Source organism: Neolamprologus multifasciatus, chromosome 7, assembly GCF_963576455.1.
Source record: "Neolamprologus multifasciatus chromosome 7, fNeoMul1.2, whole genome shotgun sequence".
NCBI classification, from domain to species: Eukaryota; Metazoa; Chordata; class Actinopteri; order Cichliformes; family Cichlidae; genus Neolamprologus; species Neolamprologus multifasciatus.
The window spans coordinates 23,593,443-23,618,950 of NC_140445.1; the positions used below are offsets into that span (position 1 = coordinate 23,593,443).

Consider the following 25,508-nt stretch of genomic DNA (forward strand, 5'->3'; position numbering starts at 1 on the left):
AGAGACTCATGGTTAAACCCATTGAAGCGGAGTAATTACCGTGAAACCCTACAGCAACATTATTATCCACTCGTGAAACTACAGGCGTCAGCTGCTGGCCTTTCATATGACTGTGTGTGTGTGTGTGTGTTTGTGTGTATACCAACTTCATTATTATTGATAAATATCCTAATGAAATTATATAGATCTAAGGAAAGGAATACAAAAATTCAATACAATACCAGGCTAACTATCTCAACGATATCACGCCTTTATCATAAAAGATAAAATACCTTCAAATTACCACAATGTAATATAAGAATTTCATAAATACTATAAACCTAAACAGTAATTTCAGTCATAAAGTTTAACAAACAAACAAACAACAAAAGGAAACATTTCTGATCCCAGTATCACTGTTTTAGATTTGTGAGGAGTATTTGCCTGGATTATCTCAGCTCCTAAACAAAACAAAACTTATAGTTTTTTACTAGTTCTGCTCAAGTCATGTTTTCATCTGCTGTAGTGCAAAGATACAATATTATGCAAAAGTCTTGAGCTATTACTCTTTTTTTTTTTGCTTTTTAATGTTTTGCTTCCAGACTTTCTTGCGATTTTCAAAGAAGTACTCTTAAAGAATAGTTCTTCAGTTTTCTGAAGGTTTTTTGACTTATTTTTAGTTTAGTCTTTGTACCTAACAATTTAAATAGGAATGTTTTTTTCTTTAACCTACAAATCATCAAGTGTAAAAAAGGCACCTACGCCAATGAACCAATTTTGTGTGGACATATTACAGACAACCAATTTTAAATTGTACCTTTTTGTACAATTTTTTACTTGCAGCCTGTCACAAAAGCTCATAACTTGTTTTCATTTCTAAAAACAAATGAATCTAAAAAAAACCCCCAAACAAACACCAAAGACAACACAGTGTGACAGCCGCAAAATAGTATTTTTACATTAAAAAGGGGACTCCCAAAGAGCTCTTAGCTAAAAACTTGGCACATCTCAGTGTGGTGTGCAGGACAAATGAAGAATTGATAGGCCTGAAAAGCTATCTACAGCAGATGAGCAGTATTTGAAAGGTATGTCCTTGAGAAATGGGAAAAATCCAGCAAAGACTTGAGACAGGGCCTGATGATGCATCTGGTCCTTCAGTTGACCCATCTACTGTTCACTGAAACCTCATCAGAAATGGTCTCAGGTGAAGGGTGGCTGTCAAGAAGCCATTCAAGAAGTGAGCTAGGGAGAAAAGGCTGAAGTATGCCAAATTACACAAGAACTGGACTGAAAAATCAGTGGCAGCAGGTCTCATGGAGTGATGAATCCAAATGTGAAACTTTTGTTTCAAGTAGTCATCAATATGTAAGGTTAGAAGAGAGGAACAATAGTGAGTGTTTGCAGCCATCTGTAAAACACAGTGGATGCTCTGTCATGGTTTGGGTCTGCATTTTGGCCAGTGGTGAATTAATTTTGCCTAATATATGTTAGCATATTTCAATAAACTGGTGAAAATATATCAAATTTTCCTAACAAAATATAAAGAAATGATGGTTGGCTAAAAAAAACCCTTCACAGTTTAAATCTAAAAAGTAATTTTTTAAAGATATATAATTAAAGGTAAAATGTGAGCTAAACGCTTTCTGTGTTTTCTACGTTCTTTCTGTGTCTGTGTGAGTTCTCTCTGGGTATTCTGGCTTCCTCTCACAGTCCAAAGTGGGGTTAGGCTAAATGGTGATCCTAAATTGCTCATATGGGTGCAAATGTGAGCGTGAATGGTTGGCTGACTGGCAAACTTGTCCCTAGAGTGGAATAAATAGATGGATGGATAGTAAATATGTTCTTCCTGCTTTGGAATTATGATAAAAATGTATTTTAAAACTTTTTTTTTTCTTATTAATTTTACAGAAAAGAAGATGGAAAATAAAAGAGGACTCATTCCACTGGCCCATTCTCAATTATACAGTAGTTGTTACTGTTTTGGGTTTGTTTTCATAAGTCAAACTGCTGCTGGAGGGATCTTTTTTTTGTCTCATTAAATGAAAACAGAAACTTTGACAGTTTTAGAGAGAGACAGAGAGGTTGTGGGGAGTGACGCGGGGGAGGCTGTTTGCTTTAATATGGGATAACTTGACTTTTCCTCCACAAGAGGGAGACCAAATCCTGTTTATAAAACTAAATCTTAATGTATCTCAAACCGAAGCTAAATGGTTTACTGCTGGCCTATTATGTAGTGTTGTAATGTAGTGTGAATAAATGTTTTAATATACTCACGTGTCCCCAAACCGCTACAGTCCTAATTAGTTTGGGTCATGTGAGAACATTTTAAAGAGGGGGCAGTGAATTTTGTAGCTCTGGGCAAGCTGTGGTTATTTTTTTAGTGGGAGGCAGTCAGTTGATTGACTGTTTTCTGTCCACACTTGAATAGACCAATATATATATCAATATAATAAAATAAAAAGTCACCAGAAAAGCACATAATTTTATTTAAACAAGTGCAGCATAATGGGGAAAGCTTAAAAAACTCTAGACATTATTATTATTATTATAACAAGCTCTGTGATAGCAATAATGAAACACAAGTTACACAGTGCGTTAGTTCAAGGCTTTTTCTTAAGGGTCACTCTGTAGGGGGTAAATTGTTGATTTCCCCTCCATCAGCCTTTTTTATTTTTTGTCCTGAAAAATGACCTGATACTCGTTAGCATCGCCTCTAACCAAGCTGCTCTCCCCTCACGGCAGATATGTCCGCCGTGAGAAAGAAGGGGTAAAAAAAAGAAAAGCCAACAGGGATTATGTGTCAGTTCCGAGGGAGCTGTTTGAACAGTGGGACGGAGAGGGAGCTAGAGACTCTTCTCCTGCTCCAGCTGCCATCCTACTCCTGCTCCTCCCCCTCCTCCTCTCCACCAGAACCACTTCTCTTTCTCATCACATCCAGAGGTAAATAAGCTAGGTTCAACTGTTACAGCCTCTTTTCGGGCAGATTGTTTACCTCCCTGCGCGTTTTCCGCCGTCAGACAGCCACCGGGAGCCGTTACAGAAATCAGCCGAGGGGGTAATTCTGATTTGTGATGGGGGGTCTGTGCTTTGTACCCCTGCCTCCTTGGCGTCGGGTCGGGGTTACGCTTCCTTAGGCAAGTCCGAGGTCCACTTTCATAGCTGGAGATGCGACGATGAAGGCCACAGCAAGTGCGAAGTGCTAATCTAAAGCGATACGCGACTCGTGCGGTAAAAAGAGCGATATCGAATAAGCAGCACACGGCTAACCGGGTTTGATGCACTCCCGGTGATGCTAGCTAATGCAAGTTACAGATAAGGCTACACCTAGCCAGTTAGCATACATTAGCTACATCTTCAGTTGTTGCTAGCCGGCTAACCGCGAGTTCATTTTTGTCACTTTCACAGACGTCGTCGCTCCGCTCTTCCTCATAGCAAGGGTATGAAACAACTAAAATAATAACAACAGAGAATTAATGTAGTTATAAGTGTTGTCAAGACAAGCTAATGTCTCTGTTTTGTTTCCGGGCAGTCCCGGGAATCCTAACTGGCTCTGAAACAAAAGAAGAATTTTGAGACATAATTAGCTAACAGTGGCTTTTTCTTTTTAAATCGCCTTTGGATTTTGTTTTGTATGTTCCGTCGGCGAAACTGAAAGTATAAACACGGACAAGCAAGCTCAAGAGGCCAGAGACACAAAAACAACACACAGAAACACAATCGGTGTCACTTTATTGTGTTTTTTAAATGAGTGATTAAATGAGAGCTGTCACCACTCAAGTCTACTTGCCAGTGCACGACGTGCGTTTGAGATCTAAAGTAGTTGATTGCCGGTGTGTTTCCGCTCTCACTGTATTTTCGATTTAGAGCAGGTTGAAATTTCGCAACTGGATTGCATATCCTCAAGTTGTGTATGTATATAAGGGGAAATTGTACCGGGGAGCAAGGTAGCATTTCCAACAGCCTTAAATCAATAACTGATAAAGCCATGCCCAGGCTTGTTGTGGGGCCTGTGTGAATCGTGTACCTCAGAGATTCAGTTATGCTGGCACTGTAATAATGCCCACTCGTGAACTCCCACCATTTCTAATCCCCATCCCAGAGCAAGTACACTATAGCTGTCTGTAAAATAATGGGCCATTTCTTAATCCAGTCTTGTTGCCACTTTTTTTTCTGTCTTTTGCAGCACTTTGGCGATGTGACATATAGGACGATTGGTGATATTGACCAACCTGTGCATTGACACGACCTCTTGACCTCATCTTCAGCATGAATGGTGACATGCCTCATGTTCCCATCACTACTCTTGCTGGAATTGCTAGCCTAACAGACTGTAAGTGCAACATCATCACAGCTTAAACACTAGAATTCAGACTAAAATGAGGCAAGACTAGTGATTACTTGAATGCCAAGCAGGCTGAAATTAACTGGGCATATAGTTATAAGAACGCCTGAATACTAGTTATTGTCATTTCAGAGGTTATCGATTTATGTGCCCTATATCAGTTTCAGAAATGTAAAAAGAAACATATGTAAAATATATTGTGTGCATCATTGCATTTAATACACATTCTGAAACCTTTAGATTGTTTATCCAGATTAGAGTGTTGCTGCAAATTTAAATAGTGCATTGCCAAACAAAGTGTTACTTTTACATTACTTCTACATAGTGCATGTAAGTTGGGCGTCCTTACAGGCGTTTCCCTGTACAGTTTTATGCCATGATTTTCTTTTAACTGTCCTTTCAGTGTTGAACCAGCTTCCTTTGCCTTCTCCCCTACCTGCCACCACTGCTAAGAGCCTCCTCTACAATGGAAGGATCTCAGAAGAGGTCAGCAGCCTGCTGGTGTGTCGAGACGAGAGTCTAGTGACTCAGCTGGCGCATAGCCTTAACCAGGTTTCCACCGAACACATGTAAGTTTCACTTGCTGATCTTTCATACCTTGCTGCAGTACTGTTTTTTTTTTTTTAAACTCTTAAATTATTTTTGAATTGCACATAAACTATTGCCCTGACAGTGTGTTATTTCAGAGTAAGGACTGTTTAGCTCAGCACTGTAGTCGGGTATTGCCAATTTAATGCCAGTGAGCACATTACAGAAGCTGGCTTTTGGGAATAGGTGGCTCTTACCTGTAACATAGATTGTTCTTCTGTTTATTTTCCAGAGAGTTGAAGGACAACTTGGGCAACGATGAACCCGAGGGCGACATGCCAATGCTCCTACAAACTTTGCTGTCCAGGAATCCCAAAATCTTCAGGGACAAAAGTATGCAAACCCAGCACAAGGTTCTGGGTGGTAAGGAGGAGATGCTGAGACATTGCTGTTGACTCTGCAGTTGATCTTGCTGCATGCTTTCTCTCTGCGGGTACCTTAGTTTAGCTTAATTATTCACCTGATCATATCTTTTGCCGGATGTGCTACTTAGGCCTTGTTTCATCCTGTGTGATTTCCACACTGCAGTCATTGTCACCACAGGAGGAAACTCTGGAATCACCACACTACACAGAATAAGCATTTTAGCCTGTTACAGGAAAGTGCAACTATTCATACTGTTACTGCTGGATTGCATCGCGCTGATTACAAGAACTGAGCTGTCATTGATGTTTTGTTTTTTGGTTTTTTTCCCCCTTGTAAGACATACTAGGGATTGGCAAGACAAATATGGAAACCACTGGCAAGTGTGTTGCCGACTTTTTGTATAAATGTAGGTTACGTTTTAATGGGTGAGCATTGGCGGTTACATTGTTTCAGCACAAAAGGTGAGAACAAATGCTAATGCTAACTACAGATACTTGTGTATTTGCCCTTTGCGCCGATAGACCTGCCTATAGAAAGTGAAAAACAGCCCCTGTATGGATTTTTGAAGAAGTTGTCTTAATCGCTTGATCAACAACAGTAATGATCCAGTAAGTTTTGTCTTTGTCGTGGGATGGCCAGGCTTGCGCTGTGTCGCAACTAACAACAAAAACAGGGCTATTCTTTGTTTTGGTGACCAGCTTTCTAGTCAATTGCTTACAGCGTGCATAAAATAATTGTCTTAAATCATTTTCGGCAGCCACAAGGCGTCTTCACCTAGTTGTGTGAACAGATCCTGGCTCTTTTATCTCCTAGTCTTTAAAGTCTTTAAAGACTTTAGTCTTTAAAGTCCTAGTCTTTAAATGAAGCTATGTTCCCTTATTCGCAAGGGGTCACCACAGTGGGTAGCTCTGGATGTTTAATTTGGCAGAATTTTTTGATTGTTTTTATTTGCCAGATGCAAACCTCAAAGGGTTTTGTGTCTCCTTCTGGGGTCAAACCAGGAATCTTTAGCTTGTCAAGTGAAACTACATTAAAGGTCTAAGCTATAGGACCAAAGAAACATCTTTTATACAATTTTATTGTTCAGCATATCCTTTAATTAGTTTTTTTTAACAGAGACTGTTTCTTCCATCCAGGTCTGTTGATTATTTAAAGTAGGGAATTTTTATCTTTTCATTTGTTTCTAGTGGATTGCAGTAGCTGTATAAATCTGGTAGACAAATGTCTCAAAATCTGGCTTCCCATTAGAGGTTAAGCTCTTCGTTGGCACTTGTGTGAAAAAGCCCTTTAAATCTATCTTCATATTGGTTATAAACTCAGATAATTAAAAAAACAAACAAAAACAGAACACTATTTGTTTGATGTCTTCATTAGGTTAAAAAATACCTGTTGATGTTTATTCACCCTAATATAATTCGGGTCTCTGGAATTAATAATAAATAGGATCTGTCAAAAAAATTTACAGCTAGAGAGAGAATCAGCCTAGCTCTGTTTGTTTTGTTGTCATCGGCTAGATTGCTCATTGCCATAGACATTTTCATATTTGGCTTTGGCTTTAGCTTGGGAAAGTTTTATTATTATAGGAACAGCTGCAATATCTCGCAGTCACAGTTGGTAATTGTAGCAAATATTAATAATATTATAATAATATTAAATATAGCAAGCAAACGTTTAGGCATCATTATTGAGGACAGTGGCAAATGCAAAATGAAAACAAGAAAAAGTAAACAAGTATTTGTGGTAATGACCACACTCACAGCCCGTAAAAATGTGGAGTCAAGCATCATTTAATGCTAATGGATGATAATGTACATAGCCTCCCGCTTTGGTTTACTCTTGCCATACTAACCTCTTTCTTCGTCACTCTGAAATTCACTTTGTCAGATTTTATTTTCATTACTTGAAAATATAATGCTGCTCCTGCAGTTTAGTACCAAACGCTCTGACATTGCAAACAAACTTGCATTATAAGACGATCACCCCACTGTTAGGACTGTGAAACCATGTTTTGTGTAATGCAACCACCATCACTAAACATGTTCTCAAAATGATCGCAGACTGGAATGGACACCTTTCCTTCATGGTTAATAGAAAAGGATGGGCAAGATTACAACAGGCCTGTTGTATTAAGTGTTCACTTTATTTTGCATCTGAAATGTTGTCTTTAACACAGTTTTTCATCCTGCATATTTAATGTTGCAACTTTCTTCCTCATGCCTCAGTGGTAGAGAAAATATATATTATTATGTTTAAACAGGGTCAGGATAATTTATAAGATACTTATTTGCTAAGACTTATTATAGACTTAATATCCTGGAATGAGAAAAATAACCTGCTTTATATTATAATATAGTGAACCCAGTATTCCTACTCAGTAGGCAGGCTTGGTTTAGCTGTAGAAATGCACATGCTGAGCTTCTTGTTTGATATGTGTCTAATTTTTGTTGTTGTTGTTGTCTTTATCTCATAGGTGTAATGCTGCAGCCAATAGTGCAGCAGTATAAGATTACTCAGAATCAGGTCCATGGGAGTCCAGCCTCAAACTATCAGCAAATCACTGTCCCTCAGAGCCCCTCTGGGTAAAGCAGTGCCACCGTATTGTCTGATGATGAAAATCAGAGGCATGTATTCCTCAGCTAAGGCTTCTTTTCCTTTGCTTTCCTCATCTGCAGATGCTTTACATCACCACAGTCTGGTTCAGGGCCACGCTTTGTACCCCAGCAGAACAGCCCTATACCTAGTCCCTACACACCCCAGAGTCCTGCGGACTACATGCAGTACAATCCCCCCAGTTATTCCCAACACCAACATGCTCAGCAAGGTGAGTGTAATGTTTGGTCAAGAGAAAAGTATCACATAAGCTGCATGTCGAATTGCTTTTAGTAACGACAGAAAATAGCAAACTGAAGTTTTATGTGCATTTGTGTACTTCAGCAACCAGTAACAGTGCACATGGTGACTTGGATAGACCTAGCTGGTTGTATGCAAATTACTTAACTGATCCCTAATAACATTATTAACTTATATGCACCGTTAAGTGGTGAGAAAATGAGCAAATATCTAACTAGAATTTTAATTTCATTTTCGTTTCAGTTACGAGTGGCTTGAGAAATATCCATGACAGCAAAGTCTCTGGACATCTATCAACTGATTTATCGAATCACAATGCAAGACTAGGCTCAGATGAAGACTACATGAACGTGGCTCACAGACTGGGAAATGAGGTAATGTGGAAATTCAAGATATCATGAACTGGACCTCAGCTCAAACTAGGCGTGGGTGAAAAAATAAATAGAGCACAGTGTCGGGATATTTTACATGGCATTATTGCATCAATACAGAGAGACCAAATATTGATATTTGACTTAATAAATTAAAATACTCTGGAAATACTATAAACAAAATGGTTTGTCTCATGCAGATGAGATTATGCTAGCTGAGCAAACTTCGATTAAATCAGCTCAACCAAAAAACTACCCAACACTGGACACATTTAGCTTGACAACGCTACCAACTAATTCAGAGCAAGCTAATGGGTCAACTAATGAGTAAAAACAGGACAGCTAACTTGATCCCATTCAGTCACAGACTGATAGCAGACTGAGCCCATCTTATGGCAACATTTATGGCAGTGTGTGCTTAACAATCTAATTTTGTCACAACTAAAGTAAGATAAATTATTGGATAAAGCAGATATTGACAAAGGTTAACTTTGAGAATGTAATTTGCAGTTGAAAAAGGTGATAAATCACAATATGTGTTATTGCAATACTCGGGATATCCCAAAATATAAAAAATCAGAAAAATATTGTATCGTGTCTGGTGACTCTTACGTCTAGCTGACTGTTAAAATAATAAGAAATGTCTTGTGTTTCAATAGGAGCATGATTCTCCAATGAAGGCTGCTGCATTTTCAGTGAGATCCCCACAGTCGGCATGTTCTCCAGCTGGGAGTGAAGAGACTGTACAAAGTATGCTGCCTTAGCAACAAGTTAATTCTTCATTTTTGTGTCTTCAAAAAACCTAATACACAGTTACAGAAATCACGTTTGGCTTAAATCTGTGGTCTTCACAATTCCATCAAATACTTTGTGTTTCTGCAGGGTCTAGGCCTTCCCTCATAATGCAGTCGCCTCCAGCTGATGTGCCACGAGGTGCACCGACTGACCAAGTCCTCACCTCGTCTGATCGCAAGAAGAAACATAAGGAGAGGAGTAAAGAAGAAAGCGATCCGATGGAAAAAAATGCCTTGTACGATATAGTTAGTTCACCAAAAGACTCGACCAAGCTGACCTTAAAACTGTCCAGAGTAAAGGTTCAAGACGTGGATCAATCTGAGGAGCTTCCCCCTCAGGCACATATGGAATTGGACCATGAAACAGTTATGATCAATAATAATAATAATAACCAGTTATCAAAACCTGCCCAGGATGTTCCAAACAAGTTAGGAGCTGACGATCAAGCAAACTGTCAACAGGCTGCTGTGCGGTCAAATACCATTGAAACTGGTGTCACTGGCAGAGTTTCCTTTGATGATACAGAGATAGACACACTTGCAGAGATTGAGAGGATAGAACGCGAGTCAGCCAGTGACCGAGAACGATGGTCTAAAGAAGTTCAGGACAAAGGTGAAAATCTATGTTTGCTTTTCCCCTGTGCTTCTTAGCATGTTTTTCTCATCTGTCAGGTTGTTTGTGTAGAGGTGCTAAGTTGTACTGTTCTTTCTTTCAGACAAGCCGCTGAAGAAACGGAAACAAGACTCCTATCCCCAGGAACCCGGGACAGAGTCAAATGATGGGGCTGCCATTCATGGGGGCAACAGTGTCAGCAAGATGACACCCAAGAAGACGAATGCTGCAAGTAATGGTGCCAGTCGGCCTGCTTTGATGGTCAGTATCGATCTACAGCAAGCTGGCAGAGTAATAGGACAGCCTGTAGTGGTCTTGGAATCACAGCCGCTGTGTGAGGATCACCTACGTCGTCTGAAGTCAAACCCCGATGGAAAGGTCAAAAGGGTTGGTGATGACAGACCTGGGATCATCAAGCAGCATGCTGACACTCTCCAGAAGTCTGGCTCAGATGGACAACCGGAAATGTATAAACAGAAGCAGGAAAGCCAGCGTGAATCAAAACACAGACATGACGACAAAAGTGACAGCAGCAAGGGACCGTCAGATGACAGAAGGCCAGACCCCTCACGGCAGAAACTTGACAAGCATTCAAAGTCACGCCACAAAGAGGAAAAGAATCACAACAGCCACCGAATGCTTGAAAACCGACCCGACACCCCAAAAAACACGAGCAAGACAGAGCGCTCCAGACATGGAGAAGACAAAGGCAGGGATAGAGACAGGGATAAGGACAGAGAAAGACACAAGGATAGAGATAGAGCAAGAGACAGGGACAAAGAGAGAAACATAGAAAAAGAGAAGGAGAGAGACAGGGACAAAGACAGACACAAAGAGAAAGAGAGAGACAGGGACAAAGACAAAGAGAGACACATAGAAAAAGAGAGAGACAGGGACAAAGAAAAACACATAGAAAAAGAGAGAGACAGGGACAAAGACAGACACATAGAAAAAGAGAAAGAGAGAGACAAAGCCAAGGACAGGGACAGGAAACAGAAGATGTTAAGAGAAAACTGCAGTCGAAACTTAGCTGACCCGCATACTAAACCTGACAGCACCAGACTAAAGCACGATGGAAGCAAAAAATCAGCTGACCCCCATAGTCGACAGAGGACAGGCAATTCCAGCCTTAAAAATCCCCAAAATAAGGACCAAAAGACAAGCGAGGATGGCAACATTAAGTGCCAAGCTGGAGACAAACGTCAGTCCTTTGAGGCCAAACCGAGCGAATTCCCCTCGTACCTGCTGGGTGGCAAGTCAGGGACCCTGAAGAACTTTGTGATTCCTAAATTGAAACGAGATGGAAAAGATAAAGATCCCCCAAATAAACTAGTAGAAGGCTGGAGCGAACCGCGAGTAAGGCTGGAGAGAGTCTCATTGGTAGATAACTTAAACAAAGGAGCTAAACCCGTTGTCGTGGTTAAAAAACTCAGCGTTGATGAGGTGAAAAAGATCATTAAGGAAAGCAGGAACGCGCACGGCTCCAGATCCAGAAACTGGTCATTTTGTGAGAGGACAAACAAGCGAAGCCACAGTATGATTAGCAAGAGATCCAAATATGCTGAGTTGGCCTCAGATGATGACCAAGACAAGGATGACGATGAAGACTCTGACAATGAGCGTGAGTATTGCTGCCTTTTATAATCTCATGTTCTCAGTCATGTAAAAACTGAAGTCATGTATCGCCTCTGCTCCCACAGTAGCTTCTAAAAATGCTGCTCATTATTTCTGCGATCTGCATAAGGACCTGAAAAAGTCAGTACCTGTTGCTATGGTTCAGTTCAAGAGAAAATATTACTCCTGGTGGATGTACTTCCTCTTAAAGTTGCACAGAAATTTAATTGAAATTGTTCCTGTTTTGACCTTGAGCTTTTATTGCATGTGTTCTGGCAATTGTGTTCATCCTTTTGTAGTGTGTTACACTTGCTTTTCTACCTGTTTTTGTTTAATATTGTTAAAGTGTTTGCTTCCCATTTGTCCAGGCCACTATTGAAGCATGTTTAATCTCAATTACAGTTAAACATGGGAATTCTGTAAAATCTACCAAAGTGCTTTACTGTCTCTACTTCTGATGGAATTTCCTTTTATTTATTTACAGTATTTTGACAGTGATGCATTTTTTTGTTTTCTTTGTGCACCACTATTGTGTATTTTAAGTCAAACCAGTATTTAACAAAAGTATTACATGAATTTTTTAGGAATTATGGCCATTTTTATACATAGTCCTCTATTTTCAGAGGCTCAAAAGCAAGTGGACAGTTGAAATAAAAGCAGGTTCGTGGCCAGAAGAAGCCAGTTTCCTTGTTATTTAATGACAGATGAATCAGATAAAATGTACTTAACTTGAATTTGGTAGCTTTTAATTGGAACTTAGCATGAGGTCCAAAGAGTAGTGAGAGAAAGACGCCATCATTAGGCGGGAAAAACAAAACAAAACCTGTCAGAATGACAAGAGTCTTTTCAAGTATTAAAAACAATCCTTATTTTTACATTTGTATTAGTTTGTCCAATAACATTTGACCCTCTAAAAATGGAGTTAATGCAGTACTTTTACAAAACCTCTTGGATTACAGCTCAAAGTGTGCACTTCAGTCACACCTTGACTGTTTGAGTTAAAGTCAACAGTGTTGGTGTGCAAAAGCAAAATTACAAAAATGTAACTTTTTCCCAAAAATTAGACCTAATTATAAATTATAGACCTAATTGCATGTAAAGCAGTAATTTACAATGCAGATGCTGTCTCAACGTCTACTCTTCTCTGTTGTTGTTTTTTTAGATGCAAGGAAAAAGAAAAAGAAAGACCACGATAAGACGTGGAAGCATGAAGAGAGAAGAGGTTCTGGAGAACACCGTCGAAGTGGAGGTTTTCATAACGCTCGCCGAGGGTCTGGAAGCCGTCAGCGCGACTGGAGAGATGAAGATTCAGATGAAGGCTCTCTCCTACCGAGCCTGAGTGATGGTCAGATTTTTATTTTTTATTTTTTTGCATACGCTTACCAGTGGATAAGTGGATAATCAAATAATGTGGTGGCCAGTGAAGCCCGTGCTTTCACTTTTTGATTAGATTACAGCTGTCCTGTCATTCAGATTATCGTTATTTAAAATAATTGGTCATTCCAGTCCCTGGGGTGTGTAGAATACAACATCAATTTCTTTCTCTGTTGATGGCTTGAGGGTTGGTTGTTGCTGCTGCTGATTTGGCTACTATTGTGTGTGTGTTTAGTTGCCAGAAAGCAGAAGAAAAAGGATAAACTGAAAAACAGGAAGATTTATGATTCCAAGTTGACACCAGAGGGTATTGACCTGGCACTTTGAATTCTTTTCTAATTAATTCATAATTTATTTTATTAAAACATAATGTATTTGTATTAATCATTTCTCAATGATGTTAATCTAACAGAGATGATGGACTCCTCCACATTTAAGAGATTTGCATCGAATATTGACAGCGTTCTTGAGAATCTTGAAGACGTGGACCTCACTGCCGCAGGTAGTTATGATTTTCTCTGCTGTTTTCAGACTCTTTGACATTTATCGAAATGTCACATTAAAAAATAGTGACATTGTAACTCTGTGCCAGATGATGACGAAATACCTCAAGAGCTCTTACTTGGAAAGCAGCAGCTGAGTGAGCTGGGCAGCGATTCTGCTAAGATTAAAGCTATGGGCATCTCTAACAAGGTGAGAAGGACATGTTCTTGCAGTGTTAAATTGTTACACTCATGGAGACAGCATTTTGTCATTGTAAACAACCTTAAATGACACCTACTGTACGGTTAAAGTAACCAATTATTTTTTCCTGCAGTTTTCTTCTAGTAAACTGGTGAAGTTTTTGAATATTTTGGAGAGGAACATTCAGGACAGCGTCAAACTTTCTACACTAATGAACCATGTAAGTTCTCAGCCTGATCTTAGTTATGCTGTTCAAGCTCAAAATGTGAAATTTATTTCCTTTTTTAAAAAACTGAATCATAGGATAATGACTCCATGGATGAGGAGCGGTTGTGGCGCAACCTCATCATGGAGCGGGTGACCAAGTCGGCCGATGCTTGTTTGACTGCACTCAACATAATGACGTCTCCGCACATGCCAAAGGCTGTTTATATAGAAGATGTGATTGAGAGGGTGCTGCAGTACACCAAGTTCCATCTGCAAAACTCTTTGTACCCTCAGTATGACCCAGTCTACAGAGTGGATCCCCACGGAGGTCAGCCACAGTTTTATTACGTTCTTTTTAGCTGTTTTAACACGTACAGCAATAATCATGATTTCCAAGAGATTAAAAAAATGTGTGTATTTTAGCATTTTGGAGTTTTTAAAACTTTACTTACTTGAATTTCTTACGGTATTTTGGTAGTGCTTGATAATAAAGCCAGTGACTTTTGGTGTGACTAATAGAAGTTTTTTATAAATTTCAAATTCTCTTGTCCTCCTTTTGGCCACAAATCATTTTAAATCTAAAACAAATGGATTTACCTTTACCAAAGTTCCTCCCATGTAACATACATTGTGGGCTGTAACATCAAGTATTTCTTATCAGCTGATGTTAAGACCCTGGATTTGAATCTAAAGATTGAAATGTCAGAATATCTGAGAAATTCTAACATATTACTTCTGGGTTGTTGTTTTTTTCTTTTAATAATTCTTTCTTGTTTATTTATCGGATCTTCCTCACCCAGGTGGCATGCATACTTCAAAGTCCAAGAGAGCCAAATGTTCTACCCACAAACAGAAGGTGGTAGTCCTGCTCTACAACAAAGTATGCGATATCATCAGCAGCATCTCTGAGCTCCTTGAAATCCAGCTGCTTACTGACACCACAATTCTGCAGGTGCAGTTTTGAATCTGCCTTCACATCACTCAGATTTGTGTCCTCATGTCACCTTGGCTGTTGAGTTAACTCATATCTCACTGCTTTTGTGCCCATCTTTTAGGTCTCCACCCTTGGCATTACACCATTTTTTGTGGAGAATGTTAGTGAACTGCAGTTATGTGCCATCACACTAGTGACTGCAGTGAGTATTACTATAGGTGCTTCTGAAATTGATTTGGATTAGGTTTTTGATGGGATGCTTCAGTGTGATGTCTGGATTGGTGTATTTTGAGCGGTTGTTTCTTGTTTGACTCTCGTGTAGGTGTTTTCTCATTACAAGAAGCACAGGCAGCTCATTCTTGAAGAGATTTTCACCTCCCTGGCCAGACTGCCGACTAGTAAACGCAGCCTGAGGAATTTCAGGTAACTACAACCAGCGTAAATATTAGCTCAATATCAGATGTTTATTGAGGCCCCCAGTGTAACATAAGGAAACTGATGTCTCATACTCCCCAGGCTGAACAGCAGTGATTCAGATGGAGAACCATTGTATATCCAGATGGTCACAGCCCTTGTTCTTCAGCTCATCCAGTGTGTGGTCCACCTTCCCTCTGAGAAAGAGACAGAGGATGAGCACAATAAGAAGGTGACATTAAGGTTTTAATAGATTTTTTAAAACCATATTTGCCTTCAATAAATACCCAAAACATGTATTTTAAGAGATGCTCAAACTGTTTTTTTATTGGGTATTTATTGTCTAGGTGGATAAAGATGTCCTTATTACAAACTCTTATGAAACTGCCATGAGGACAGCTCAGAACTTCTTATCTGTGTTCCTCAAGAAGTAAGTCGTTGTTCCTACTCTTGCTATAACCTGTCATGTCTGTGTGACTGTGACTCCTTATATGTTGTATCTTTTTCTGTGGAATAAGCTGCACTGCATGTGTTGCTATTCTGTAAGTACTCTGCATGTTTCAGGTGTGGCAGTAAACAGGGAGAGGAGGATTACAGGCCGCTGTTTGAGAACTTTGTTCATGACCTGCTGTCTACAGTTAACAAGCCTGAGTGGCCTGCTGCTGAGCTGCTCCTGAGTTTACTGGGCCGGTTGCTGGTGAGTGTGACCACTTGTCATCTGCCCACTAGGAAAAAGTTGCAGATGTTTGGTTTTCTTATGACATTTCTCCTCCTTGTCTTGTGTTCCAGGTGCACCAGTTCAGTAACAAGCAGACAGAAATGGCACTCAGGGTGGCATCGCTGGACTACCTTGGCACTGTCGCTTCCCGTCTGCGTAAAGATGCTGTCACTAGCAAGATGGACCAAAAGGCTATTGACCGCATCCTCAGAGAGGTAGACTAACAGAATTTGTTTAACAGATAAAAAACCAACCAAGATGTTGATCTGCTTTTAAAATGCTTTTGGCATTTTTTTTACAGACTGAAGGCAGCGACGAGATACCAAAACTACAGAAGGCTTTGCTTGGCTACCTAGATGAGAACATTGAGACTGATCCATCATTGGTGGTGTGTTTTTAACTTGATTTTTCATGAACTAAAATCTACGGAACTGCTTTCGTGTTTTAAAATGTATTATACTCTGCCCTTATATATTTATGTGTTTGTTTCATCCAGTTTGCTAGGAAGTTTTATATTGCCCAGTGGTTCAGGGACATTACAAGCGAGGCAGAAAAGGCAATGAAGTCTCAAAGTGAGGACGACGAGGACTTGAAAGGTCACCATCATTCCAGGGATGTTGACTCGACCGCCGAGATCATGCAGAAGGCGGAGGCAAGGAAGAAATTCCTCCGCAAGGCCGTCAAGACATCAACATCGTATTTCAGTTCCCTGAGGTAAATAGTGCTTCACTCACGACACTACTTTGCCACATTGCTCGTTTGTCCTCTCATCCTTATAGTAAACGATCCTCTTTTCTTTCAGGATGAACTCTGACACAATATACTACAACGACTCCTGTCTGATTGTTAGATATCTGGCCTCCATGAGGCCGTTTGCACAAAGCTTTGATATTTATTTATCACAGGTAAGATGATTATTAGCTTGAATTAGCTTAAACACCAGTGACTGTTTATATTGTGTCAGCTGTCATTAATTTTTTCTCTCTATGGCTTCAAACCAGATCCTGAGAGTGCTGGGAGAGAGCGCTATTGCAGTCAGAACTAAAGCTATGAAGTGTCTCTCTGAAGTAGTGGCTGTAGATCCAAGTATCCTGGCACGGGTAGGTCATTCAGTATCGACTGCTACTTGGCTCTTGCAGCTTGTCTGACACAGAACGTGTTTCAGCTGTTGTGACTGTGCAGATTTGTCCGCAACTGAGCACCAGAACTGTAAATGCTGCCCTGCTAACGTGCTGCTCATGGCTCGATGCCACAGAGATTGATAGCTATAGTTCTGTCCTGTCACTGTCCTAAACTAATTTTCCTTCTTTATTTTTAAGCTGGACATGCAGCGTGGGGTTCATTGTCGCCTCATGGACAACTCCACCAGTGTGCGAGAGGCTGCTGTGGAGCTCCTCGGCCGTTTTGTGCTAAGTCGACCTGAGCTCATTGAGCAGTATTATGACATGCTCATTGAAAGGATACTGGTAACTTCTTCTTCTTCTTTCCTCCTGTTCTTTTACGTACATGAGTGTTAACCTATTGATGTGCTAAAGTCTAGATTTACTTTAATCACAACATGTGTTCTTTTATGGGTTTGTAAAGAGAAATTTGTCCTGGAAAGTTTAATTCAAAATACAAAAGTTCATAAGAGTTTAAAACATTTTTTTTCCTACAGTGCCATCTAAAGATCAAGTGAAGAACTGCAGGAATATATTTCTGTTATTATTTTCTCTTATTCTTCCTGTTTGCCATTATATTTATCTATCATTTTCAGCGTTATATATATATATACACTGGATAAGTAATACTGGATTTAGCTCCACAAGTGACAACAAAAGGAAATTAATGTTCAGTTGTTCCTTTGTCTTTGTCAGGACACAGGCATCAGTGTGAGAAAAAGAGTCATTAAGATCATGAGGGATATTTGTCTAGAGCAGCCAGACTTCCACAAGATCACCGAGATGTGCGTGAAGATGATCCGGAGGGTCAACGATGAAGAAGGGATCAAGGCTGGTGTTTTTGTTGTTGTTTTTGTTTAATGTACATTTTTACAGTCGACTGTTGGTAGTAGCGTTCATATACAGTGTGTCTAACTAAACATCTTTTCCTCTGCAGAAACTGGTGAATGAGACATTCCAGAAACTCTGGTTCTCCCCGACACCAAGCCACGACAAAGAAGCCATGACCAGAAAGATCCTGAACATCACAGACGTGGTGTGTATTATCAGGACAAAAGGGAGAAACAAAAAACCAAAAAATTATCTTATTTAAATAAGTAAAATGAACTAAGTTGTGTTTTTGTTTTTTTGTTTTTTTATTCCAGGTGTTGGCATGTAAGGATTCAGGCTACGACTGGTTTGAGCAGCTTCTCCAAAATGTTAGTTGACTTTGTTGCTGTCTCAGAAGCTGCTTGTCTGCATTTTTTCATTTGGCACTCTTTTTAATTACTGTGTTGGGTCATTTTTAAATTTTCTTTTTCTTTTCAGCTGCTGAAATCAGAGGAGGATGCTTCGTACAAACCTGCAGGGAAGGCTTGTGTTCAGCTAGTGGACAATCTAGTGGAACATATACTAAAATATGAGGAGTCTCTTGCAGGTAAATGTATTTTGCTAAAAAAAGAACAAACATAGGTGTGTATTGGCTTATAAAAGTCTTATTACAAATAATAACCCTGTTGTGTTTGTGTCTCAGATTGTGAGGACAAAGGGGTCAGCTCAGGTCGTCTGGTAGCGTGCATCACCACTCTCTACCTGTTTAGTAAAATCAGGGCAGGGTTAATGGTTAAGCATGCCATGACTATGCAGCCCTACCTGACCACCAAGTGCAATGTAAGTACTGTGTTAGTTTTTTTTATTTTTCGAATGTTTGAGATACTCACAGGCAAGCTAAACATGGACGTGGACAGTGAAGCTGCCATGTGTTTTTGTGCTGTCATCTGTCAGAGTCAGAATGACTTCATGGTGATATGCAACGTGGCTAAGATCCTGGAGCTGGTCGTGCCTCTGATGGAACACCCGAGTGGGACTTTCCTCACTACCATCGAAGAAGACCTAATGAAGCTTATCATCAAATACGGCATGACGGTAGGTCTCGTTTGCAGCTCGCTGCTTTCAGAGGTAGCTTTAAAAACCACAAACAGCGTGTGAGACAGTTGCTCTGATACATCTTTTTGTGCTCCCCAGGTTGTGCAACACTGTGTCAGCTGTCTTGGTGCTATCGTCAACAAGGTCACACACAACTACAAGTTTGTTTGGGCTTGTTTTAATCGGTACTATGGTAAGGATTTTTTTTCTTTTTTAAGACAAAACACAATCACATTTCCCAAACATTTGTTGTGTTTAGTTATTTAAGAGTCCTTACTAATCTAATATGACAGTGGAGTTTAAAAAAAAACACACACTCTCAGACGAGCTGGTTGTTTTCTTTGTGGCTCAGAAAAACTTTGCCAATAGGGAAGTTGCAGAGTGCCCTCTGGTGGGCAAACTATCCAACATCAACATGGTTGAAATGTGTTTGTTCTCTCTCCTGCTTGCTTTTAAATTGTCAGTCATCGGCTGTTATAAACGTTAGTGACAAAATATCGACAAATTATCAATATCAGTTATTAATAGAGCCAGTACATTAAGCCAGTTATGAGTTTGTGCCAAGCTGATGCACAAAACACAATGTTATGATTTCAGTCAGTAGATCACAGCCTTTCCTCTGTCGCTGTGGATCCATAAGCAGCCAGAAAGAAAAAAGATGATGGCTGATATTATGATTTTTTTTTTCTCCTCTCAAAAGCTAGTTAGTTGTGAGCTCCTTTTTACAGGTTTAAAAGGGTTGTTGCTAGTCTGTGAACTGTTACTAAGGAATTGTTGCCTACTTGTTTCATGTCTTTGTTTTTGTCTCTGAGAACCTCACCGTGATGTGTTCCACTTTATGCTGAACTGTCACTTAATGCTTGAGTTTTTTGTTTCAAAGGCATTTCTACTGTGAAATAAAGCAGAAAAGGTGCAAACTGGTGGATACAAATTCTCCTGAATGTCCTAGAAATGAAAAGCTCTGTGAAAACCTAAACTATATAAGCGCAGGTCAGGGAATGCAGTCGTTTGACTTATTATTCAACTTCACATTAAAGCTCACTTGACTGTTTGTGTTATCTTATAGGGGCGTTAGCAAAACTCAAGACACAGCACCAAGAGGATCCCACCAGCTCCACCCTGGCTGCTAACAAACCCACTCTTCTGCGCTCGCTCTTCACTGTGGGGGCTCTGTGTCGACACTTTGATTTCGATCAAGAAGAGTTCAAAGGTGCTAACAAGGTAAACCCTGGCCCTTCGCTTAAATGTTGTAGTGGCTCCATGGAGTTGTTGTTAAGAAATTCTCCTAACTCATGAAAGATCGACCTGTTTCGAGACTGGGAGGCAGGGTTTCAGCATGAAGGGTACCCAGCATGAATGAATGTGAATGAAGACTGCAAGAGCTGTTTTGATTGCTGGGTTTCTTTGTCTCTTAGATTGTCATCAAGGACAAAGTGTTGGAGCTTCTGCTGTATTTCACTACTCACGAAGAGGAGGAGGTCCAGATCAAGGCAATCATAGGTTTAGGTATATATCCTACACCTCAGAAAAGGCTCGTATAGATGTGTTTATAGTGTCACTTAATGTTTACAGCTTTCTTTTAACTTTGACTTTTGTTTTCTTTGTAAATCTGTATTTTAAATCAATTCCTCTCTTCCAAGGGTTTCAGTTCATCATGCACCCAGAGCTCATGTTTGTGCAGGAAGTGAAGGTTCTTTATAACAGCATCCTGTCGGACGAGAACAGTTCAGTCAATTTGAAGATCCAGGTCCTCAAAAACCTGCAGACATACCTGCAGGAGGAGGACTCTCGAATGCAGGAGGCTGACCGTGAATGTGAGTTTAACAATTCCAGCTCACGTCCATTGTTATCCATGCACATGCAGTGAAACATGGCAGCCACTTAACGTGACACCTGCGTACTCACCAGGCTGATGTTTTTGCTTCTTCAGGGAAGAATAAAGCCAAGCAAGAGGATCTCAAGGAAATGGGGGACATCTCATCGGGCATGAGCAGCTCCATAATGCAGATTTATTTGAAGCAGGTTCTGGAGTCCTTCTTCCACTCGCAATCCACAGTTCGGCACTTTGCCTTGAGTGTCATCACCCTGACTCTCAGTCAGGGCCTCATTCACCCTGTACAGGTGTGTTCACAGTCTTACATCAGTATAGCCTGATAAGGTTTATTTACATTTTCTGAATATTTTTTTAGGTGGGTTTTTGAAATTTATTTTTTATGTTTTGCAGTCTGCATGCTCGTAAATTGTAAATTGTTGTTTCAGTGTGTGCCCTACTTGATCGCTATGGGAACAGACCCGGAGCCAACAATGAAGAACAAGGCCGATCAGCAGCTGGTGGAGATCGACAAAAAATACTCAGGCTTTATTCATGTGAGTTGGCTTGTGGTTTTTGACAACTGGAAAAATGTGAAAGTGTAAAAAAAGGTGGGAAAATAGAACTTTCTGTGTAATAAATGTATTTACATCTAATACTTTTATATTATTATTACATTCTGCAGTTTGTTTGTTTTTTTAACTCACACCTGGCTTAAAAAACTCAGGCAAAGCCTATTTCAAATGTCATCATTTAACGTGCCCACCTAATGAGTTATCTCATTGTTTTTTTGGGGGGGGGTTTGCAGATGAAGGCTGTCGCAGGGCTGAAGATGTCTTATCAGGTGCAACAGGCCATAAATGGATCCAAACACGCTGTCATTCGTGGTTTCCGTCACGACGACTCCGACTCGGCTCTCTGCTCTCATCTCTACACCATGGTCCGTGGGAACCGCCAACATAGACGGGCTTTTCTAATTTCCCTGCTCAACCTGTTTGACGACAGCTCTGTAAGTTCACCTCTTTACTTTGGCATGATTGGCCTTTGTCAGGAGATATTTAGGTTGCTGTATTTGCCCTCAGAAGAGCAATTACACCTGTTTGTTATTTAAAAATGTGCGTTTTTGACTTTGTCTCCTGCAGAAAACAGAGGTGAACATGCTGCTGTTCATAGCAGATAACTTGGCCTGCTTCCCTTATCAGACCCAGGAGGAACCTCTTTTCATCATGCATCATATAGACATTACCCTGTCTGTCTCTGGTAGCAACTTGCTCCAGTCATTTAAAGAGGTGCAAAGCTTTGTCTAGTTTTGTTTATCAGTTGTTATGCTTGGTCGCTGTGCTCAAGAGAAGATGCATATCTGACCTCTCTTTTGTCATTTGTGCAGTGTTTACGGAAAGAGCCTATAAGGCATGAAAAGAAGATGAAGATGAATAAGAAAAAGAAAAAGAAGAAGCATTCTCAGAGGAGGAGCTACAGCTCTGATGACGACGACGATGATGAAAAGGATGATGAGAGCAGCAGCACATCCAGCAGCAGTGACGAGGAGGAAGATGTAGTGCAGAGGAAAAAGGGTTCCGATTCCGACTCTGACCTGGACAATGAGGATGCAGTGATGGACCGTCTGCCAGAAAACACCAAACCTCTGCTGGAGTTTGCCAGTGCATCACAGGGCATTTTGCTGCTGCTGGTGCTCAAACAGCATTTGAAGAATCTGTACGGCTTCTCGGACAGGTGGGCCTCGGAGAAAATGTAAATCTTTTATAATCTCTTTGTGAGCAATGCAAATCACTTTACTGAGCAATTTTGTTTGTGTTACAGCAAAATCCAGAAGTATTCACCGACAGAGTCTGCCAAAGTATATGACAAGACAGTGAACAGGAAATCTAAGGTGCACTTCAACCCTAGTCAGACACTGGATTACCTAAGGAGTGATCTGGCCAACACAGATCTCAGCTACGAGGCCAAGAAGAACATTGCAAAACAGTATTTGGATGTAAGCTTTCAATACACTCGTGTCTCCGTTTGGAAACATAAGCAGTAGTTGTGTCCGTTAGTCTGCATGTAATAATGACGGGAAGTCTTATTGGTTTTCTGTCCGAGAAACTGTTTGTCCTTGTTTGTAAAACACGTGCAGGGTAGAAATGATCATTATTACATTTTTCCTGCCTTCAATTTCTTAGTTCAAGGTTCTAATGGATCATTTGGATCGGGATGAAGAGGACGAGGACGGTGAAGCAAATGCCAATGCCAGAAACAAAGCCATTACTTCACTGCTGAGGGGTCCAAAACCCCGAAACCACAACCACAGTAATCATGCAGCTCCAGTGGAGACAGATGATGAGGAGAGCGAGGATGAAGATCCCCCTGCTGTAAGAACTTTATTTGTTTTTCTCATGGTATCTGCTACAATGCTGGAAATATGTGGTGGTGTTTGTTATGCTGGGTTAAAAGTGCCAGAAAATGACAGATTGAAGCAAACGGACTTTTATTGCATGCATACACATAAAGACGCCCACACCATTGAACATTTATTGAATTTTCCTCTGTAGAGAGGGGCTTATGGTAATGTTAGTATGTACAGTGTTATGACTTGAGCACTTCTACAGAGGTCAGACAAATATTATAGATATAAAAATCATGTGTAAAAGAGGGCTTTCAGCAGACTGGAGTCCTGTGAAAAATACCCCATGATTCAACACCTTTTAGAACCACCTTTAGTAGCAATAACTTAGCAATAACACAGCAATAACTCTGTGTGATTTTATCAGCCTCTTACATTTTTATGGAAGAGTTTTGGCCCAAACATTAATTGATGTTTGCAGGCATTCATTTAGATGCAGCTCTTTTAAGTCAGCATTTCAGTCAGGCTGAGGTCTGCACTTTGACTGGTCCGCGATTCTTTTCTTTTTCATTCTTATTCTACTAATGTGCTCTGGATCATCGCCCTGTTGTATGACCCAGTTTGAGCCAAGCTGCTGTCAGCTGCCAGACAGACGATCTCACATTTGACTCTAGAATACTTGGTATAAAGAAGAGTTCATTGTTGACTGCAATGTGTCCAGAACCTGTGGCTGCAAAACCTAAATCCTCACTTAGTTTTCATCAAACATGGTGCTGTGCATTATGAACAAATATCTCCACTTTGGCATCATCTGTCCAAAGGACATTGTTCCAGGAGTCTTGTGGTTTGTTCAGATGCAGTTTTGCAAATCTAAGCCCTGCAGCCGTGTTCTTTTTAGAGAAATTAGGCTTTCTTCTGGGAACCCTTCTAAACAACCAGTACTTGTTTAGTCTTTTGGCTAATGAACTTTAACATTTAACTTTCTAACTGAGGCCTGTAGAGTCTGAGATGTAGCTTTTGGATTTTTTTTTGCAGTTTCTCTTAAGGATTGCACAATCTGACCTTGGGGGGATTTTGCTGGAATGTCCATGGCACTATGTGACGCTATGTTAACACACATCTGAATGCTCTAGAGCAGAAAACAGCTAAGACCTCTGCTTTTACAAAGGTGCTCAAAATTGCTGACGATCAGCTTTCGATTAGCAGCATACTTCTACAGCAGCAACTTAGCCACAGGGCAGATCACTGTACTTAAACCCTGCAAAGCATAACCAAATAAATTACAGTAGATTACTTCAACACCGCCGATATTACAAAGTTGTACTGCACATTTATATTAATGTTTACAAACATCTGACGTGAAGAATGATTTTCAGTGTTTAACAGTGCATTGTATCTACAGCATATCCATTAACATATTGCCCCCACATAAATAAGAGTTTCTGACACTGCCTGTCATTCACAGCGAAAGCCAAGGAAAGGTGGAGACTGTGCAGAGGATTCAGGTAACATGAACGAGACAGTAGAGGTAATGGACATCGTAGCCATCTACTGTCGCAAATACAAAGACAGACCGCAGATTGCCAGGGTCGTCCAGAAGACCAGAAATGGCTACAGTATACACTGGATGACTGGATCTTACTCTGGACCCTGGGCTGTCGCAAAGAAACGGGACGGCCGCAAAAAGGTGCCTTGGGTTGACAATATCAAGGATTCGGACATTATTTGCAAGAAAATCTCTTTGACAAGCGGACAGAAGCTCACAAACAAAGTGGCACAGACGTTACGGGCACTGTACGCTGCCAAGGAGGGGACTAAGAGTTAATCAAAGAGATTAGTGAAACATCTTGCACAGCTCAACACTATGGATCCAATATGTTACATACACAGAAGTTAGATTAATGTCCTGGTGGTGGAAGAGTGTTGTAAACACGTCTGTTTAAATACACACGTGTTCAAAGGCAAGAAAAAGACAAGAAGGAAATGTTTAGGAAAACATTGTGTGGGAGTTCCTTCGCTGTTGTGCAGCAACTTGGTTGTTTGATTTTTACTCCCACTGTATTATAGATGAACTAAAAAAAACGTGTTTATATCTGAACATAATTCTGTAAAAAAAACAAAGTGAATGTTGGAAATTAGTGTATTGATGATGTTCTTAATAAAGTGGTTTTTGAATTTAAACTAGCACCAGATGGATTTATTCACTTGACCTGAACTTCCACAACTTCTAACTTTCGTTTCTCTCCTGTTTTAGACATTTTTGTTTATTACCTTCATTCTATAATGGACTATCTTTGATATAATTTATTTATGTTCAGACAAGTGCAGTATCTGTGCCATTATTGTTTTTAATATAGATTTTTGATGTTATAGAGCACAGAGGAACAAAAAAGAGCGAGCGCCTGCTCTTCTGATGGAATAAATACTGCAATAAATTTTTC

General features: G+C 40.2%; 1 protein-coding gene across 4 annotated transcripts; it reads left to right on the forward strand.

Moving 5' to 3' along the window:
* The first annotated feature begins 2,786 nt into the window (after positions 1-2,786).
* LOC146514275 (nipped-B-like protein B) lies at positions 2,787-25,392 on the forward strand. 4 transcript variants are annotated; one of them, XM_085166715.1, is made up of 46 exons: positions 2,787-2,919; positions 4,163-4,309; positions 4,725-4,890; positions 5,142-5,272; positions 7,746-7,854; positions 7,948-8,096; positions 8,369-8,499; positions 9,156-9,246; positions 9,379-9,903; positions 10,007-11,524; positions 12,680-12,862; positions 13,127-13,198; positions 13,304-13,393; positions 13,484-13,584; positions 13,709-13,795; positions 13,879-14,110; positions 14,583-14,734; positions 14,838-14,918; positions 15,039-15,139; positions 15,233-15,362; positions 15,478-15,560; positions 15,695-15,827; positions 15,920-16,063; positions 16,150-16,236; positions 16,345-16,562; positions 16,651-16,753; positions 16,850-16,948; positions 17,168-17,314; positions 17,705-17,839; positions 17,946-18,044; positions 18,154-18,207; positions 18,317-18,425; positions 18,522-18,658; positions 18,773-18,913; positions 19,013-19,106; positions 19,980-20,134; positions 20,329-20,419; positions 20,554-20,727; positions 20,844-21,034; positions 21,173-21,280; positions 21,532-21,732; positions 21,866-22,012; positions 22,111-22,457; positions 22,545-22,719; positions 22,907-23,095; positions 24,533-25,392. In XM_085166715.1, the coding sequence occupies exons 2-46, from the start codon at positions 4,246-4,248 to the stop codon at positions 24,890-24,892; spliced, it is 8,034 nt and encodes a 2,677-aa protein (XP_085022841.1). In that variant the 5' UTR covers positions 2,787-2,919; positions 4,163-4,245; the 3' UTR covers positions 24,893-25,392. The 4 variants fall into 4 exon arrangements, with proteins under 4 accessions (XP_085022841.1, XP_085022844.1, XP_085022842.1 ...); XM_085166718.1 differs by having other exon boundaries at positions 5,142-5,242; XM_085166716.1 differs by having other exon boundaries at positions 2,905-3,034.
* The last annotated feature ends 116 nt before the right edge of the window (positions 25,393-25,508 follow it).

What these genes read in the sequence shown, in the direction of transcription:
- LOC146514275 (XM_085166715.1), top strand. Translation starts at nt 4,246, where the DNA reads ATGAATGGTGACATGCCTCATGTTCCCATCACTACTCTTGCTGGAATT. An exon ending in ACGATGAAGAAGGGATCAAG is followed by an intron (nt 17,840 to 17,945) that starts GCTGGTGTTTTT and finishes TTTCCTCTGCAG; the next exon opens with AAACTGGTGAATGAGACATT. An exon ending in GCCTCATTCACCCTGTACAG is followed by an intron (nt 21,035 to 21,172) that starts GTGTGTTCACAG and finishes TTGTTGTTTCAG; the next exon opens with TGTGTGCCCTACTTGATCGC.